General features: G+C 38.6%; 1 protein-coding gene across 1 annotated transcript; it reads right to left on the minus strand.

The window, feature by feature from the left end:
- On the minus strand, nt 536-13,000 carry LOC102184390 (chorionic somatomammotropin hormone 2-like). Its single transcript, XM_018063142.1, has 5 exons — nt 12,946-13,000; nt 6,132-6,313; nt 3,552-3,659; nt 1,610-1,789; nt 536-754 (listed from the first exon to the last, which is right to left on the minus strand). Exons 1-5 carry the CDS (start codon nt 12,998-13,000, stop codon nt 536-538), a joined length of 744 nt encoding a protein of 247 aa, XP_017918631.1.

An 18,321-nucleotide genomic window follows, 5' to 3' on the forward strand; every position in this document is an offset into this window, starting at 1 on the left:
CCAGAAGGACTAATACAACATCCTAACAATCTTTAGAGAGTTCAGTAAACCTCATGCTATTTATACAAAGGTGCAAAGCATTTGTATTGTCTGGTGTAACACTGTGATAGTTGGCTGACAGGTCGTGGCTGGGTTTCATAAAGAATCCTGAGAATTCAGTCTTCTTGGTAGCATGACCAGAACCATCAACCATTGTCTAATTCTTTGATTCTAATAACTTGACCCAGAATAATTGGCAGTGATTCTTAAGTAATCTTTTAATGGTCTTCTTTGTAATGCCAGCTTCCTCTATTTGTGACTAATTTTAGTAGGAGTTTCATTCTCTCAATTGTAGGTGTGGATTTTCTTTTGATTTTCTATTAAATGAAGATAGTAAATATGAACAATTTGCCCTCTTAGATTTTGACATCTCTACAGAGTCTGTGTTTATTTTTTTTTTTAAGAGAAGACCCATTTCACAGAGCATGCATTAAATTTCACAGAGCAGCTGTAAATTTCAAAGTAGCTTGCTATGGGATAGATCATTATGACCATCTCAGAACTGGATGGGATGGATGTGGATATAGCACGTTTTGCGGATTCGGCATGCCAGGATGTTGGTGTACATGTCAACTTTACGTGAATCACTGCGCAGGCACTGGAACAGGTTATAAAATTCAGAATGACGCCTATCTTCATCGCTGGATGTCAGGGATGGGAGTCCTGACCAGTAGATACGAGCCTCGTACATCTTCCACCTGACTGGAAGAATAATCTGAACACCCAAAAGATAATGACTTCTTATGCATTTTATTAGTGTTAGCTTATTTTGTCCCTTCTAATTATCAATTTACGATATGGGGAAGACATACAAATATAAAACTCTCTGAAGTGATGTGAAGTCGCTCAGTCGTGTCTGACTCTTTGCGACCGCATGAACTGTTGCTTATCAGGCTCTTCCGTCCATGGGATTTTCCAGGCAAGAGTGCTGGAGTGGATTGCCATTTCCTTCTCCAGGGGGTCTTCCTGAACCAGGAATCGAATCCGGGTCTCCCGCATTGCGGGCAGATGCTTTACTGTCTGAGCCACCAGGGAAGCCCTCATAAAACTCTCTAGATATGGATTTTGGAGCCAGCCTATGAGAAAACTATTAGGAAGCTAAAAAGTAGAAACATAACTCAAGTTTAGTTTTAACTTTCTCCTTCCTTCCTTCCCACTCTCATCCTTTGATTTTAGGAGAACAGAGAAAGAAGACAAGTGGAATTTGAATAGCAGATGTCCTGGGATATTTTGAAGAAAATGCTGATCTTTGTGATTCTATTTTCTAGTTCTCTTATTCTTGAAAATATTTCAACCACCTGTGCCCAGGAAGAAGCAAGATTTTGGTGGAATTGTGTGCAAAGCAGGGAAGGCTGCACATGTAAAAAATTGCAGTGAAATTCTGATTCCTTTACAGTAGAATCTATCACTATGAATGACTAGGCTCCTGCTTTATGTAGTAGCAGTCTGGCATATAGAAGTCATGAATCTTTTTCTTACAAAATGAGATATTTCCAAACTCCTTACACATTACAGAGGTCACCTCTTCCATTCATGAAAAAAGCAAGAAAGCCCTCTGCAGGATGCTCACCTGGCTGAATTGCCTCTCTATGAATCCTTGAAGTTTGTCTGAATTTTTCTCATTCTTTATGGCATTTGATAGGATAGCATCTGAGACATTTCTCAAACTCGGCAGCTCTTTGACTAGATGATACAGAGGTCTATTCCAGGAGTACAGTAATATGAGTATCCACTTACTAAGGTCTTCATTCTAAGCAACCATAAGAAACAATCTCATTAAAATAATCACAATTCAGTGGTTTTGGTAACATGTGATCTTTGCTCAGAGCAGCTGACCTAAAAAACTTGGTTATTCCTATGTGCATGCAGAGATATTTGAAGGTAGTTAAAGTTGCAAAAGTATAAAATGTAAGCTATTAGTTCACACTTCACTGAATTATTAAGAGCCTAGGTATTTTAGAAACTAATTCTTCTGATGAGTTCTATATAACATGAAGAATTTTCATTTTCCTCTGAAATTCTACCACCACTCAGTGAGTTCTTCTGTGTTTGTATATTTGCGTGAGAGAATCTAAGTATTTACAGAAAGTCAGTACGTGCCTGCAGTGCCTGACCCAGGAAAGAGGGATTCCACCTGTGCCCACATCACTGTCACCCAGTGATTCATTCATATTAATGAATCAGATGAGTCCTTCATATTGATGTTTGATCGGTAATTGTTTTATGATATTACAACAGAGACGAGGAAGAAGACACGGCATTCCTAAACAGGCTTCTCTCCTCAGCTGATCCCAACACCAGCCCCCTGCTGACATCAGAAGAGTCTGTTTTGTTGACATGTGTCCAGGCAGAAAATGGCACAGCGTTGTCTTTAGTAACAGCATCAGTGGGATTCACAATGGAGGGTTTTCCCTCTAGTTCACTACTACTAGCAGAATTGAGCCTGAAAATCACGGGGGCTGAAGATCTCTAGTTAATATGCTTGATTTCTTTAAAGCCATGAACTGTTTTAGTGGTAAAGAACAGAGAACTGAATAGGGTTAAATATAGTAATGCACATAAAGTGCTCAGTAAAATATATGTCCATGTAGTAACTCTCAGTAAACTTTAAATTTAAGCTTATTGAAAAATCCCTCCTCCTCCTCCACTTTGATATTTTTCCTTTACTTGATCATCCTCTTTATTAATGAGCTTAACAGAGGAAAAAAATGCTGGTATCATAAAGAAAGATATATAGAGAGAAGATAGTATTTTAAGGGGGGATGCATGTGAAAATATTTTAAATAATGTTAGGATGAAGGATAATACAGGAAATCAGAAAGGAAAGATTATAATGATGAAAATTTGGAGCTGCCATAAATGATTGAGGCTTGACATGTAAACTGTGTTGTCCTCAGAACAGAGGCAATTTTTGTGGACATGAGAAGCAAGGCAATGTTTTATAGGCCATTATGGGGGAGACTTACAAATTAAGAATAAAAGGTGACAGAGGAGTCACTGAGAATGGCGAATGAAGGTGGTGTCAGGGAAGTAGAAGCAGAATCAGGAGATTCTTGAAAGGAAGATGTGAGGGCTCAGATGGTGCCTTATAGGACTCCACGTAGCAGTCACTAGTAACATGGAGTACTCAAAACTGGGTGTGTTTCTTACATTTCATGAATTTTGCTATCTTATATTTTATACATGAAAATTCCCATTTATTTCCTGTTTTTGTACAGTATAATAGCTGCAATCCTGTGTCTAATACATTGGTTGAACTAAACTTGTCTGCATGGACAGTTTATAGATCTGTTATTTATGTTGCTTCTACAGATCTTTAGTCACCACTTGTTTCTGCTTATGTTTCACTAATTGCATAATATAATTTCTCTTCAATTGCTTACAGTTCCTTCACCTTTTTCTGTATGTACAGTTACCATTACCTCTAATAATCTGAAGCCTGGTAAGCTACATACTGTCTCATTTGATCTGGTGAGAAAAAAAAAAAAAAAAAAAACAGGTGAAAGACTCACGTTCATCTGTTGGGCTTTGTCTCTTTCTTCAGGAGTATGAAGGCGATTGGTGTGGCAGCTCTTGGTGGCATTGATATAGTACTGTTTGCCCTGGGCATATTTTTCATTCTGAAAGTGATCATGCAATTAGTTAGGGTCGTTGTGCATTCAGTAGATTACCCCATTACCAGAACATTAACATGTTTGATAGACGTGTAATTTTTTTTAATGGGGGGGCATCACAAAATTTGGAAGTCATTCCTTTCGTACTTTTTCTATACATTGTCTCTATACAAATGATTTTACATAAAACATTTCTAAATTTAACATTTCCCCTTTTCTGTTTTATCATTATCTCTTTTTTTATCTTAGTATTTGAACGAAATATAGTACATGCTGCTGCTGCTGCTAAGTCACTTCAGTCGTGTCCGACTCTGTGCAACCCCATAGACAGCAGCCCACTGGGCTCCCCTGTCCCTGGGATTCTCCAGGCAAGAACACTGGAGTGGGTTGCCATTTCCTTCTCCAATGCATGAAAGTGAAACGTGAAAGTGAAGTCGCTCAGTCGTGTCTGACTCTTAGCAACCCCATGGACTGCAGCCCACCAGGCTCCTCCATCCATGGGATTTTCCAGGCAAGAGTACTGGAGTGGAGTGCCATTCTTTCCTCCAAATATAGTACATAAGTACCAATAATTGGTGCCTCCCAGGTGCTGGTAGTGGTAAAGAACATTCTTGCCAATGCAAGAGATATAAGAAGACTCAGGTTTGATCTCTAGGTGAAGAGCATTCCTTGCAAGAGGGTACAGCAGCATACTCCAGGATTCTTGACTTGTGAATCCTATGGACAGAGGAGCCTGTTGGACTTCAGTCAGTAGGGCTGCAGAGTTGAGTTGAACATAACTGAAGTGACTTAGAATGCATGCAAGCACCTATATTTAACCATTTGATTTCTTGTTTCTTGTGGTTAGAACCAATATATTCCCTTATAAAGAATTATACAGTTATGACTTTGACTTATCTCTGAATCCGCACACCAAAAAGCTTAGTGTTCATCCCAGGTGCAGAATACAATCTTGTTTATGGTGACAAAATAGTACATCAAAAAAACAAGGCATAAAGTTATAGGAAATACTAAGCAATGGACTGAGAATAATAAGAGTAGAAATCTAGCTAACACATTGATACAGAAAAAGTAATCTTTAGCAAAAGTTATGAACATTTAAAGAGATTACTTGGTAGAGTTGGAAAAAAAATGGACAGTCAATAATGGAGGATGAAACAAAAACTAGTGAATAAAAAGAACTATGCAAATTTACTAAAAACCTTTAGTTTCGCTTTTTATTAGCTGTCTGCTCTACTGTGTGTTCCTTGACTGACCTAAAAGAATTAACACACAACTTTCAAATAACTTCATCAGAAAGAGAATAATTGTTTCCAATTGTAAACTCCCTTTCTACTGTAGCTCTAAAGCTATACCCTGCAAATTTTAAAACAATAATTTGTAGCATTAAAAACAAACTACCATTATTTGTCTTTGTGACCGGATTTCAGCTTTGTTTAACATATTCCATCCATCCAGTTCACTGCAGAGCAGTTCTCATTTATTGGCTATTTACTCTGAGCCTGGAGAAGAAAGCTCAGAGAAAAATCGAAGCATCAGTAAATCAACATGCTTCCTTTTCCCCAGTCCCACCTAAAAGTGCTTTGTGTCAGGTAGTATTGTGGACTGAATATGTGTTCTTCAAATTCATGTGTTAGAGACCTAACTGCCAAAGTACTGTGTTTTGAAAAGGGTTCCAACTTTTTGGGACCCCATGGACTGTAGCCCACCAGACTACTCTGTCCATGGGAGTTCTCAGGCAAGAATACTGGAGTGGCTTGCCATTTCCTTCTCCAGGGAATCTTCCAGACCCAGGGATAGAACCCAGGTCTCTCACATTGCAGGCAGATTCTTTACCATCTGAGCCACCGGCGAAGCCCATTAAGGTTAAATGAGCTCTTAAGGTAGAACACTGATCCAATAGGTTTCGTGCCTTCATGAAGCAAAACACCAGAGAATTCTCTCTGTGACTCTGTGTCTTTTATTCTATCTCTCTTCCCCAGCCACCACCCTGTGTGAGGACACACGGAGAAGCCAGCATGGGAAGAAAGTTCTTATCAGAACCTCACCTTGCTGGCACCCTTATCTGGTACCTCGCCCCAAGAACTGTGAGGAAATAAATTTCTGTTGTTTATTCCACTGAGTCTATTGTATTCTTTTATGTCATTCCGAGCTGACAAATACAACATCATTTACTTTGGGAATTTACAAAAGAAAATGAATGAAAGGAAATTGAAAACGTTATTGCACTTCTAATGAATCTTTGAGATTTCACAAAACTGATCCTTTCTTCAATTTCCACATCTTATCAGCAGACGGCTTCTTTGACATAGAGATTGTGTTATTTGAAGTTGGCTGATGTAGCCTTCTTGTTTAAAGGACAGTATAGCCCAGTCAATTACGCCAGGTTCCATCTGGGAGCCTGGTGGGCTAGAGTCCATGGTGTCGCAAGAGTCAGACATGACTTAGCATCTAAACCACCGCCACCATAGTACTTACAAACTCATTGAACATTATGGTGGAAAGGTAATGGAAGTCGCGGGACAGCCTGGTGGCATCGATGAACAGGTCTGTAAGTGTTTTCAGGGGGATGTCAAATACATCTGGACTGCAGGATGGGCATGAGTTGCCTTGGCACAAGAGCAGATTTGACAGGACCAGCAGATGGAGCAGGCAGGACACTGCTTAAATAAAAACATGAGCCATTATGAGATGATCGAGTCACCTTAGTTTAACAAACCCATCCTGTGGAGGGAAGCATTCTCTTTCCCTGTTTCTCTGAGCAGGATTTGGTGCTGTAGCAGCTGGGGTGGGGAAGAAGGAGCACATCTATATCAATTTACATGGATGATGATATTTGCACAGATAGATAGTTGGAGAATAGGTTACTCCCTGCATTTTTGTATTGCTCCCAGAAGTACTTCTGTGCTCTGCAAACATTTGGAACTTAATTCTGAGCCAGCGTGTTTAGGCCATTCTTTTAAGACAGTTTAATGTTGGAACTCTGCAAACTCTGAGCAGCAAGGCCCTCTAGGAGTTCGTAATTTTTTTCACTCTACATTGACTAATGCCTGCATTTTAGACACTGAAATGACAAGAAAAATACAGTTGATCTGTGTGGTTTACCATCACACTGGAGTAACAGTAAATACATTACTGACTGATCGTAGTACAGAGTACAGAGAGAATACTAAGAGAAAAAGGATACTGTTTTTTGGGTCTGCTCACTCACCTTAGTAACCCCATGCATGTCTGTGATACTTTCCCAAAAGCTTTCAAACATCTTAAAATTTGTGTTTCACAGTAACCCTGTGAGATAGCCTTAATCTTCACTATGATCATCAAGTTATGTTAATGAAGATGCAATGACTTGGAGAGGGCAAGTAATTTTACACAGGTCCCATTATTAGCAGATGCAGGTTACTGGGCACCAATACACTCATCTGTTCTCTTCCTGATGTCATATCACACATGCCTGTGGCTCTCGGTCTGCATGTGTGTAACAGGAACACATCAGGAGCTGTGATGACTCTGCTTAAAGAGAAAAATATTTTGTCTTTGACTGCAAAACAGCAGTGATCCTAGAACATTGGTTCTATCCACTTGTTCCACTCTGTCTATAAAACACTCACTGTTACAGTCTCTGACAATTATCAGTGTGGGGGCCTGGTTCTCCTGGCTAGCCTTTCTCCTAGGCACCGCAACAGCTCTTCTACTTTTATGCATCTTTAACCTTCTCATTACATTTGTTTCTTTGAGAAAACAGCAAATAAAACTCCAAATGGTAATACAAGAATATTACCTTGTCAGCACCCAAGACAACGTCATTGGCTCTGCAAACAAGGCCTGCCCTTTCCTGACTTTGACTTTTTAGGGACAAAATTTATCTGTCTGGTCAGGAGTACATTCTGACAACCCATGGGGATTAGTTTTTGAACCATCTCCAAACATCTCCTCTTTGATAGGAGAACTAGACCTTCATGCTTCCATGATGTATTGTAATATTTCAGAAATTATTCCTGGCCCTACCTTTGGCCAACAGAAGCATAAAATCATAGACTCTTGCAAGCGTGATTTTAATATTATTTTTCCTGTGCATCCTTTGTAAATAAGCAGAATTTAAGACTGAAGTGAGCAAGAACTGAGTTTGGACAAGAGAATTGATAAAATAGATATTTTAACCTCCTGAATGAGATCTGAACATGATTCTTTTTCCAATTTACCAGAAGAGTGGTAATTTAATGACGGATAAGATATCAGCATTTACGAGGTTTTCTCTGCTCTTCGTTTGTTTAAAGGGGCATGGTATCTAAGAATAAAATGGTCATTTGAAATTACATGATGAAAATAAAAGAAGTGGTTCTCAAAAAAGAGACATATAAGTTGGAGAAATTTGGGACTATATCTGTCATCAACTAAAGACCTTATTGTGAGAGGCAAGGAGAATAATAAGTTATATAACACAGACGTGTTTGTGTGCATATATTTCTATGCAGTATACATGTGTTATGCATAAATATGTGATTAATTCCTACATGGAATTTTGGACAATATAAAATTCAAATTCTATAATGGATAGTAAATATAGCAGAATACCCTAATTCCTAATGTAATTGATCATTTATTGGTAGATGACTAACTATATGATTTTTTATTCTGCTAAAATGTTAGATGTGTGTTTGCTTCAGTAACACGTATATTAAATAACTGGAATAATACTGAGAAGATTAGCATGGCCCCTGCCCAAGGAAGACACACAAATCTGTGAAGCCTTCCATATTTTTCTGTAACAACTTTGAGGGTTGGGACAGGAAGGAAGTGGAAAGGAGGTTAAAATTCGAGGGAACATAGGTATACCTATGGCTGATTCACACACTACTGTCTGTGATTCAGTGCCATAGCAAGCTATAAACCTTGTCTGTGTTCACTTTTAGGTGGTATAGTGCCCACATTTTGAAACTGAGGCTGTTCCCAGAAGCGCACAGTTGTGAGTCCTGCCCAGGGTTTTTGTTCCTAATGCTGGAGGCTTCTGTTCGCTGGTCCACTAAGGCCAAAATTTTCTCTCCTGAGCATTCTCTGGGTCTATCATGTGCACAAGTCTTTATATTTTGGTTTTCTAATTTAATTCTCTTATTCAGACTACCAAGTCCCTTTACGATTTATTTTTCAGACCCTTTTGTGCTTTAATATTTCTGATGCTCATTCATGTATTTGCTTCCATGTCTACCTCTCTGAGTAGTTTTCAGCATCTACATAAACCCTACCCTATTCTCTTACTGCCTGGATTTTGGCGTTTAGCATCAGCATATTTTATGAACTTCATTTTCCTTCTGGTGCAGTTTCTGGTATACATTTAAGCTGGGTGTCTCACATCTGGCTTCTTCATGTTTTCTCCAAAAATTAGAGAACTCTGCTTTCTTTCTAGGCAGGATGCCCCTTGTTTTGATACCATTGCTAACTTTCTGTGATTTCATTTCCTGCCTCATAAGCTTTGCCTTTCTCAAACTACTGTAACTTGAGTACTATGTGCTCTATGCTGGTATTACTATTTTAAATAAATGTCAACCTAGTGTACATGAGAAATAAAGGGAATAATATTACAAGTGTTAGTAATAATACATTCCCCCAAATTATAATCCAGTAATGCTCTCAGTTTTAACTGACTTTCTATCCATGTATTGTTGAGGTCCCCTACTCATTTTTCCATACTAAGCGTTTCAATTTTGAAATAGAATGTAGAAAACAAAGGAGTGGAAAATTCTGAAAATCACCTTGGATTTTATATGCTTCAAGATTAAGTATGTAATTGTTAGTTTTTTATAGTTAGTAGGGCTCTTCTTAGCACATATATCTCAGTGTAGAGTGATAGCTATTGAATGAAGGCTGTATACTGGGAACTCCAATCACTAAGTAGGTGATTGGAGATAAAGAATGCAATCCCAGGAAGACACAGGCTTCTGTTCTGGAAGGAAAAACTTGCAGTGTCTCTCATCTACTGTCTACTCTTCAGATTTTTCAAAACATTTGCTCTTCCTCTGCTCATTTAATAATCTGGGTTGTTTGATTTCTTTTCCTATGAGTTGCATGAGTCTCTTACATATACCTGGATATGAAGCCCTTACCAAATATGCACTTTGCAAATAATTTTTTTTTAATTCCATAGGTTGCCATTTCATTCTATGGATGGCTTCTTTCACTATGCAAAAGGTTTTGTGTTCGATGTGGTCCCACTAGTTTATTTTGCAGTTCTTGCCTTCTCTTTTGATGCCTGAGTTATTTGAGATTCTTGTATTTTAGAAAGCAATCCTTTTTCAGTTGGTTTTTTTTGCTATTATTTTCTCCCATTCTTACCAAAAGACACAGACTGGCTGAATGGATACAAAAACAAGACCCATATATATGCTGTCTACAAGAGACCCACTTCAGTCCTTGAGACACATACAGACTGAAAGTGAGAGGATGAAAAAGAAAAAAAAAAGAAAAAAAAAGAAAGCCAGATTGGCAACTCTCATAACAGAAAAAATAGACCTTAAAATAAAAACTGTTATAAGAGATAAAGAAGGACACTAACAAATGATTAAGGGATCAGTCCAAGAAAAAGACATAACAATTTTCAATATTTATATACCCAATGTAAGAGTACCTCAATACATAGTTAAACACTAACTGACATACAAGGGGAAGTTGACAGTAATACAATAAGTGTAGGGCATGTTGACATCATACCTACACCAATGGACAGATCATCAAAACAGAATATTAATAAGGAAACATAAGCCTAAAAGGAAATATTAGAGCAAACAGACCAATTTGTATCTTCAGCACATTCCATCCAAATCAAGTGCACATGGAACATTTTCCTCATCTTGGGTCACAAATCAAACCTCAGTAAATTTAAAGAAATTGAAAGTATATCAAGCATTTTCTCTGACCACAACACTATGAGACTAGATATCGATCATAGGAAAAAAAAACAACAACTCTAAAGAACACAAACACATGGAGATTAAACAACACATTTCTAAATAATGAACAGGTTACTGAAGAAGTATCTGACTCTTAGCGACCCCATGGACTGCAGCCCTCCAGGCTCCTCCGTCCATGGGATTTTCCAGGCAAGAGTACTGGAGTGGGGTGCCATTGCCTTCTCCACTGAAGAAGTAAGGGAAATCAAAACACTCATAGAAACAAAGAACAATGAAAACATGATGATCTAAAACCTATAGGATGTAACGAAAGCAGTTCTAAGAAGGAAGTTTATAGTAATACAAATCCTACCTCAAGAAACACAGTGAATAGACAGCCTAACTTTACATATCTTTAACTCTTTCTAAATTTCTCTTATCAATGTCTTAAAGGTTTTGCATCAAATCTTTCAACACCTTGCTTAAGTTTATTTCTAAGTGTTTTATCTTTTTGTGATGCAATAGTAAATGGGATTGTTTTCTTTATTCCACTTTCTGATAGCTTGTTGTTGATATATAGGTTGGCAACTGAGTTTTGTATATTGGAATATAGTAAATATAATGTATGCTACATCTTTAAAGAATAGACATTTTCCCACAAATAAGACATGTAGATGATCAAGAGGTATATGACAAGATGCTCAGCATCACTAATAATCAAAGGAAATGCAGATCAAAAGAACAAGAGATATCATGTCATACCTGTTTGAATGGCTAGTACCAAAAATGTAAGAAATGACCAATGTTATTGAGGATGTGGAGAAAACAGAGTGCTTATGCACTGTTGGTGGGGATGCATACTGGTGCAACTACCATGAAAAAGTACTGTGGAAGTTTCTCAAGAAATTGGGGCTGGTGCACGGGGATGATCCAGAGAGATGATATGGGGTGGGAGGGGCGTTCAGGATTGGGAACTCATGTACACCTGAGGCTGATTCATGTCAATGCATGGCAAAACCAATACAGTATTGCAAAGCAAAATAAAGTAAAAATTAAAATTAAAAAAAAAAGAAATTTAGAAAAGAACTGTTATGTGATGCATTATCCCACTTCTGGATATGTAGTCAAAGGAAATGAAATCATTGTGTCAAAGAGAGATCTGTATTCCCATGTTCACTGCAGCATTATTCACAGTAGCCTTGGTATAGGCACAGCCTGAGTATCTTTCAACAGGTGAATGGGTTAAAACAATGTGATATGACATATATAGTTAAATATTAGCCATTAGAAAAAGAAATAAATCCTTCCATTTGTGGCAACATGGATGAAACTGAAGGGTATCACCCCAAGTGAACTAAATCAGAGAAAGGAAAATACCATATGATCTCAATTATAAGGAAACTCAGTAGGAAAAAAAAAAAAAAAAAGATGAAACTCAGGGTACAAAAAATAATTACCAAAGACTGGAAGTGAAGTGAAGTGAAGTCTGCTCAGTCGTGACCGACTCTTTGCGATCCCATAGACTGTAGCCTACCAGGCTCCTCTTTCCATGGGATTTTCCAGGCAATAGTACTGGAGTGGATTGCCATTTCCTTCTCCAGGGGATCTTCCCAACCCAGGGCTTGAACCTGGGGTGCATTGTAGACAGACGCTTTACTGTCTGAGCCACCAGACTGGAGGGTAGGACAAATAGGGAGAGATTTTTAAAGGTTACATATTTTCATGAATAAAAAATTAATAAGGTCTGAGGATCTAAGTTTGAGCTTCATGATCTAATCATGAGATCTAATCATGAGATTGAACAAGCTCTGGGAGTTGTTTTTGGACAGGGAAGCCTGTGTTGCCGCAGTCCATGGGGTCACATAGAGTCGGACACCACTGAATGACTGACTGAACTAAAGAGAGTGGAACTTACCTGTGTTCTCTTCAAAAAGCAAAAGACAAACATGTGTGGTGATGACAGTGTTACTTAATAGAAAGGGAAACGTGTTTCTAATACATGCACAAATGGGGGTGGACAAGATGATGGAGGGGTAGGTGGAAGTGGGGTACACCTCTCTCCACGATGCATCAAGAATGTCTAAAGATGGAGAAATTCTCACAGAAGACCAGGGGAACACTGGCAGGACTCCCTGACTACTGAGAAGGAATATCCAGATCCATACAGAACTCAGCAGGACAAAGGAAAGAAGGGACAACGAGGAAGGGAAAAGAAGGAGCAGAGCAAGTGGGTCCAGCCTGCACCTGGGGGAGAAGGAGCTGAAGCACCAGGGAGGGATTCCCGTGTCCAAGGCCATCCACTGGGACGGGGGAGACATTTGAAGCTGTTGGGGAGTGAACTCACTAATCTGTGACAGTCTGAACGGAGTGAGAGCCACATAGACAAGCCATGCTGCAGCCTTTCATACCTCGGATAGGGTTGTAAGTCCACTGGTGTCCACGGAAGCTGAGAGCTGGAGCCATGGGGATTGTGGAATGATCCCAGGGTGAGGACTCCTGTTGACCATGGGAAGTCAACCTGATGGGATGGGATGGAGGAAATCGAGTGCATGGAATGCTTCTTAAGGAAAGCCATGAAGCCATAAAAGTTGGGTTCAACTGCCTGTGGAGTAGTGCTATCTCTTTCTCCGTGCTGGTACCTGCAGGTTGAGCAATAGAGAAAGACCTCAGTGAGGGTGGTCCTTGAGTGCCTGATGCACTAAGCAATGGAGAACTTTGAATGTTTATATACCCGCCCCTAGTCTATTCTCTGCCTAAATTTTGGTTTTAGCATTGTAATGCTTTTATGAACTTAAATTTCTTCTGGTAGAGTTTCTGGTTTACAAATTAAGCTAATTCCTCACATCTGGCTTGATCTTGGTGTTTCAAGTAACTTTGAGAACCTTCCTTCCTCAAGGCAATACTGCCCTTTACCTTACTACCATTGTTGACTTCCCATGCTTTCACTTCTTGCCTAACATATTCTATGTCTTTCGCTATTCACTATAACTTTAGTAGTATGGATCCCTGTGTTGGTATTAATATTTATAATAAATTATTAATGGATGCAATAGAGAATCAAAAGGACTACAGTTACAACAGTAGTAATAAATTACCCTCAAATTACAATCCATTAATACTCCCATTTAAAACTGATTTTCTATCTATATATTACTGAGGACTCTTAATTCATTTCCCTTACTAGGTGGCTCAATTTTTAAATGAAACATAGAAACAATGGAATTGTAAACTCTGGAAATTACCTTCCTTTTGATATGCCTCATTAGTAAGTATGATTAGCCTCCTCCCTGCAATGGGGCTGTTCTTAGTACACATTATAGCTCACTGTGGGGTGATTGCTATTGACTGAAGAATGTACACTGTGAACTGTAATTGTCAAACAAGTGAGTGGAGATGAAGAAATTAACGCCAAGAAGGCACAGTCTTTTGTTGTTCTAGAAGGAAAACCTTGCTGTGTCTCTCATCTACAGCCTAATCTTCAGATTTATTGAAACTCTTACTTTCCTTACACTCCATTAAAATTTTGGATTATTTGGGGCTTTTTGCCCTTGGGTTCTATGTCTCATGTATTTTGGATATTAAGCCCTTATCAAATATATGATTTGGAAATATCTTCTGTCAATCTGTAAATTGCCATTTGATTTTGTTGATGTTTCTTTGTTTGGAGTTTGATGTGGTCCCACTTGTATGTTTTTGCAGTTGTTGCCTTTGCCTTTGGTGTGAAATCCCAAAACTCGTTGCAAAGACCAATGGCAAGAAGAATACCTCAATGTATTCTTCTAGGGGTTTAGTTGCTTAAAGTCTTAGGTTCAACTTTTAATCGCTTTTTATTTTATTTTTGTATATGGTAAAAGACAACGGTACAGTTTCAATTTTTCATAGGACTATCCAGTTTTCCCAGTGCCATTTTGAAAAGCTTGTCCTTTCCCCACTAGATATTCTTGGCTCCTTTTTCATAAGCTAACCAACAATATATGGGTTTACTTTTCTTTCCGGCTTTGCTGTTCTGCTCTGTTGATCTATGCGTCTGTTTTCGTGCCAGAAGCAAATCATTCTGTTTTTGATTATTATAGTTTTCTAATGCAATTTGAAATCAGAAACCATAGTCTCTAATTTTGTTCTTCTTTCTCAAGATCACTTTGACTCTTTGGTATTTTGTGATTTAATACAGCAGAATAGACCAAGAAGAAATGGAAAAAGGACACAGAAGAGATATACAAAAATATATCTTCATGACCCAGATAATCACAATGGTGTAGTCTCTCATTACAGCCAGACATTCTGGAATGTGAAGTCAAGTGGGGCTTAAGAAGAACTGCTGCCAATAAAGTTAGTGGAGGTGATGGAATTCCAGCAAAGCTATTTAAAATCCTAAAAGATGATGCATTTAAAGTGCTCCACTCAATGTGTCAGAAAATTTGGAAAAGCCAGCAGTGGCCAGAGGACAGGAAGAGGTCAATCCTCATCCTAATTCCCAAGAAGAGCAGTACTAAAGAATGTTCAAGCCACTGAACAGGTGTAACTCATCTCCAGTGCTAGTAAGGTTATGCTCAAAATCCTCCAGGCAGGGCTTCAGCATTATGTGAATCTAGAACTTCCAGATGTTCAAGCTGGGTTTAGAAAAGGCAGAGGAATAGAGATCAAATTGGCAACATTTGCTGGAACATAGAGAAAGCAAGGGAATTCTGGAAAAACGTCTGCTTCATTGACCTCACCAGACTGTGTGGATCACAACAAAGTGGAAAATTTTACAGAGATGGGCACACCAGATAAACCTTACCCATCTTCTGAGAAACCTTTATGCAGTTCAAAAGGCAACAGTTACAGGCAGAAAAGGAACAATAAACTGGTTCAAAATTAGTGAAGGAGTCTGTCAGGGCTGAATATTGTCACCCTGCTGATTTAACTTATATGCAGTGCATGTCATGCGAAATTTGGACTGGATGAGTCCTAAAAGCTGGAAGCAAGAATTCTGGGAGAAATATCAGCAACCTCAGATATGTGAATAATACAATTTTAATGTCAGAAAGCGAAGAGGAACTAAAGAGCCTCTGATGAGGGTGAAAGAGGAGAGTGAAAAAGCTGGCTTAAAATTCAATATCAAAAAAGCTAAGATCATGGCATCTGGTACCATCACTTACATACAAATAGAAGGGGAAAAGGTGGAAGCAGTGACAGATTTCCTCTTCTTGGACTCTAAAATCACTGTGGATGGTGACTGCAGCCATGAAATTAGAAGATGATTGCTTCTTGGCAGGAAAGCTATGACAAACCTAGACAGTGTGTTAAAAGCAAAAACATCACTTTGCCGACAGAGGTCTGTATAGTCAAGGCTATGCTCTTTCCAGTAGTCATGTACGCATGTAAGAGCTGGGCAGACAATAAAGAAGGCAGAGTGCTGAAGAACTGATGTTTTAGAAAAGTGTTGCTGTAGAAGACTCTTGAGAGTCCCTTAGGCACCAAGGAGATCAAAACCAGTCAACCTTAAAGGAAATCAACCCCATGTACTCTTTGGAATGACTGATGCTGAAGCTGAACGTCCAGTACTTTGGCCACCTAATGTGAACAGCTGACTCATTGGAAAAGACCCTGATGCTGGGAAAGATTGAAGGAAGAAGAAAAAGAGGGTGACAGAGGATGAGATGGTTGGATGGCATCACCGATTCCATTGGCATGAACTTGGGCAAATTCTAGGAGATGGTAAGGGACAGGGAAGTCTGGCGTGCTGCAGTCTATGAAGTCACAAAGAGACAGACAGGACCTGGCAACTGAAGAACAAGTTTTATTTTATTTCATTTTTTAAATTTTTAGTTTATTTACTTTACAATACTGTATTGGTTTTGCCATACATTGACATGAATCCACCACGGGTGTACATGAGTTCCCAAATATGAACCCCCTCCCACCTCCCACCCCATTCCATCTCTCTGGATCATCCCCATGCACCAGCCCGAAGCATCCTGTATCCTGCATCGAACATAGACGGGCAATTCGTTTCTTACATGATAGTATACATGTTTCAATGCCATTCTCCCAAATCATCACACCCTCTCCCTCTCCCTCAGAGTCCAAAAGTCTGCTGTACACATCTGTGTCTCTTTTGCTCTCTCGCATACAGGGTCATCATTACCATCTTTATGGCTTACTTCACTCTGTATAATAGGCTCCAGTTTCATCCACCTCATTAGAACTGATTCAAATGTATTCTTTTTAATGGCTGAGTAATACTCCATTGTGTATATGTACAACAGCTTTCTTATCCATTCGTCTGCTGAAGGACATCTAGGTTGTTTCCATGTCCTGGCTATTATAAACAGTGCTGCGATGAACATTGAGGTACATGCATCTCTTTCTATTCTGGTTTCCTCAGTGTGTGTGTGCCCAGTAGTGGGATTGCTGGGTCATAAGGCAGTTCTATTTGCAATTTTTTAAGGAATCTCCACACTGTTCTCCATAGTGGCTGCACTAGTTTGCATTCCCACCAACAGTGAAAGAGGGTTCCCTTTTCTCCACACCCTCTCCAGCATTTATTGCTTGCAGACTTTTGCATCGCAGCCATTCTGACTGGTGTGAAGTGGTACCTCACTGTGGTCCTGATTTGCATTTCTCTGATCACGAGTGATATTGAGTATCTTTTCATGTGTTTGTTAGCCATCTATATGTCTTCTTTGGAGAAATATCTATTTAGTTCTTTGGCCCTCTTTTTGATTGCGTCATTTATTTTTCTGAACTTGAGCTGCATATGTTGCTTGTATATTTTTGAGATTGGTTGTTGGTCAGTTGCTCATTTGCTATTATTTTCTCCCATTCAGAAGGCTGTCTTTTCACCTTGCTTATGTTTTCCTTTGTTGTGCAGAAGCTTTTAATTTTAATTAGATCCCATTTGTTTATTTTTGCTTTTATTTCCAGAATTCTGAGAGGTGGGTCATAGAGGATCCTGCTGTGATTTATGTCAGAGAGTGTTTTGCCTATGTTCTCCTCTAGGAGTTTTATAGTTTCTGGTCTTACATTTAGATCTTTAATCCATTTTGAGTTTATTTTTGTGTGTAGTGTTAGAAAGTGATCTAGTTTCATTCTTTTACAAGTGGTTGAGCAGTTTTCCCAGCAACTCTTGTTAAAGAGATTGTTTTTACTCCATTGTATATTCTTGCCTCCTTTGTCAAAGATAAGGTGTCCATATGTATGCGGATTTATCTCTGGGCTTTCTATTTTGTTCCATTGATCTATATTTCTATCTTTGTGCCAGTATCATACTGTCTTGATGACTGTGGCTTTGTAGTAGAGCCTGAAGTCAGGTAAGTTGATTCCTCCAGTTCCATAGTTTTATACAAGTTGTAGAAAATTTTTTTATGTTTGTTTTGTGAAAAATGCCTTTGGAATTTTGAAAGAGACTGCAGTGAATATGTAGATAGCTTTGGGTAGTATGGATTTATTAACAATATTAATTCTTTCAGTCAATAAATATGAAATATGTTTCCTTTTGTGTCTTTTAACCATTTCATGAGTGTCTTGAATGTTTTCATACATAGATCTTTCAACACCTTGCTTAAAATTATTTCTAAGTATTTTATTTTTTGGATGCAATTGTAAATGGGATTATTTGTATTTCTGTAATATGTTTTGGTGTATGGATAGGTAACTGAGTTTTATATATTCAAATACAGTATGCAAAATGCATGCTACTTTTTTACAGAATAGACAATTTTCTGCCCAAATAAGACATATAGAATGCTCAAGAAGTATATGACAAGATGCTCAACATATCTATCCGGGAAGTGCAAATC

This window comes from Capra hircus, chromosome 18 (genome assembly GCF_001704415.2).
Source record: "Capra hircus breed San Clemente chromosome 18, ASM170441v1, whole genome shotgun sequence".
NCBI lineage: Eukaryota > Metazoa > Chordata > Mammalia > Artiodactyla > Bovidae > Capra > Capra hircus.

Coding starts and splice junctions, on each gene's coding strand:
- LOC102184390 (XM_018063142.1), bottom strand. CDS start 13,000: ATGGCTCCAGCTCTCAGCTTCCGTGGACACCAGTGGACTTACAACCCT. Junction 3,660..6,131: donor CCATAATGTTCAATGAGTTT/GTAAGTACTATG, acceptor GATCACTTTCAG/AATGAAAAATATGCCCAGGG. Junction 1,790..3,551: donor ACAAAGCCCAACAGATGAAC/GTGAGTCTTTCA, acceptor ATGGTTGCTTAG/AATGAAGACCTTAGTAAGTG.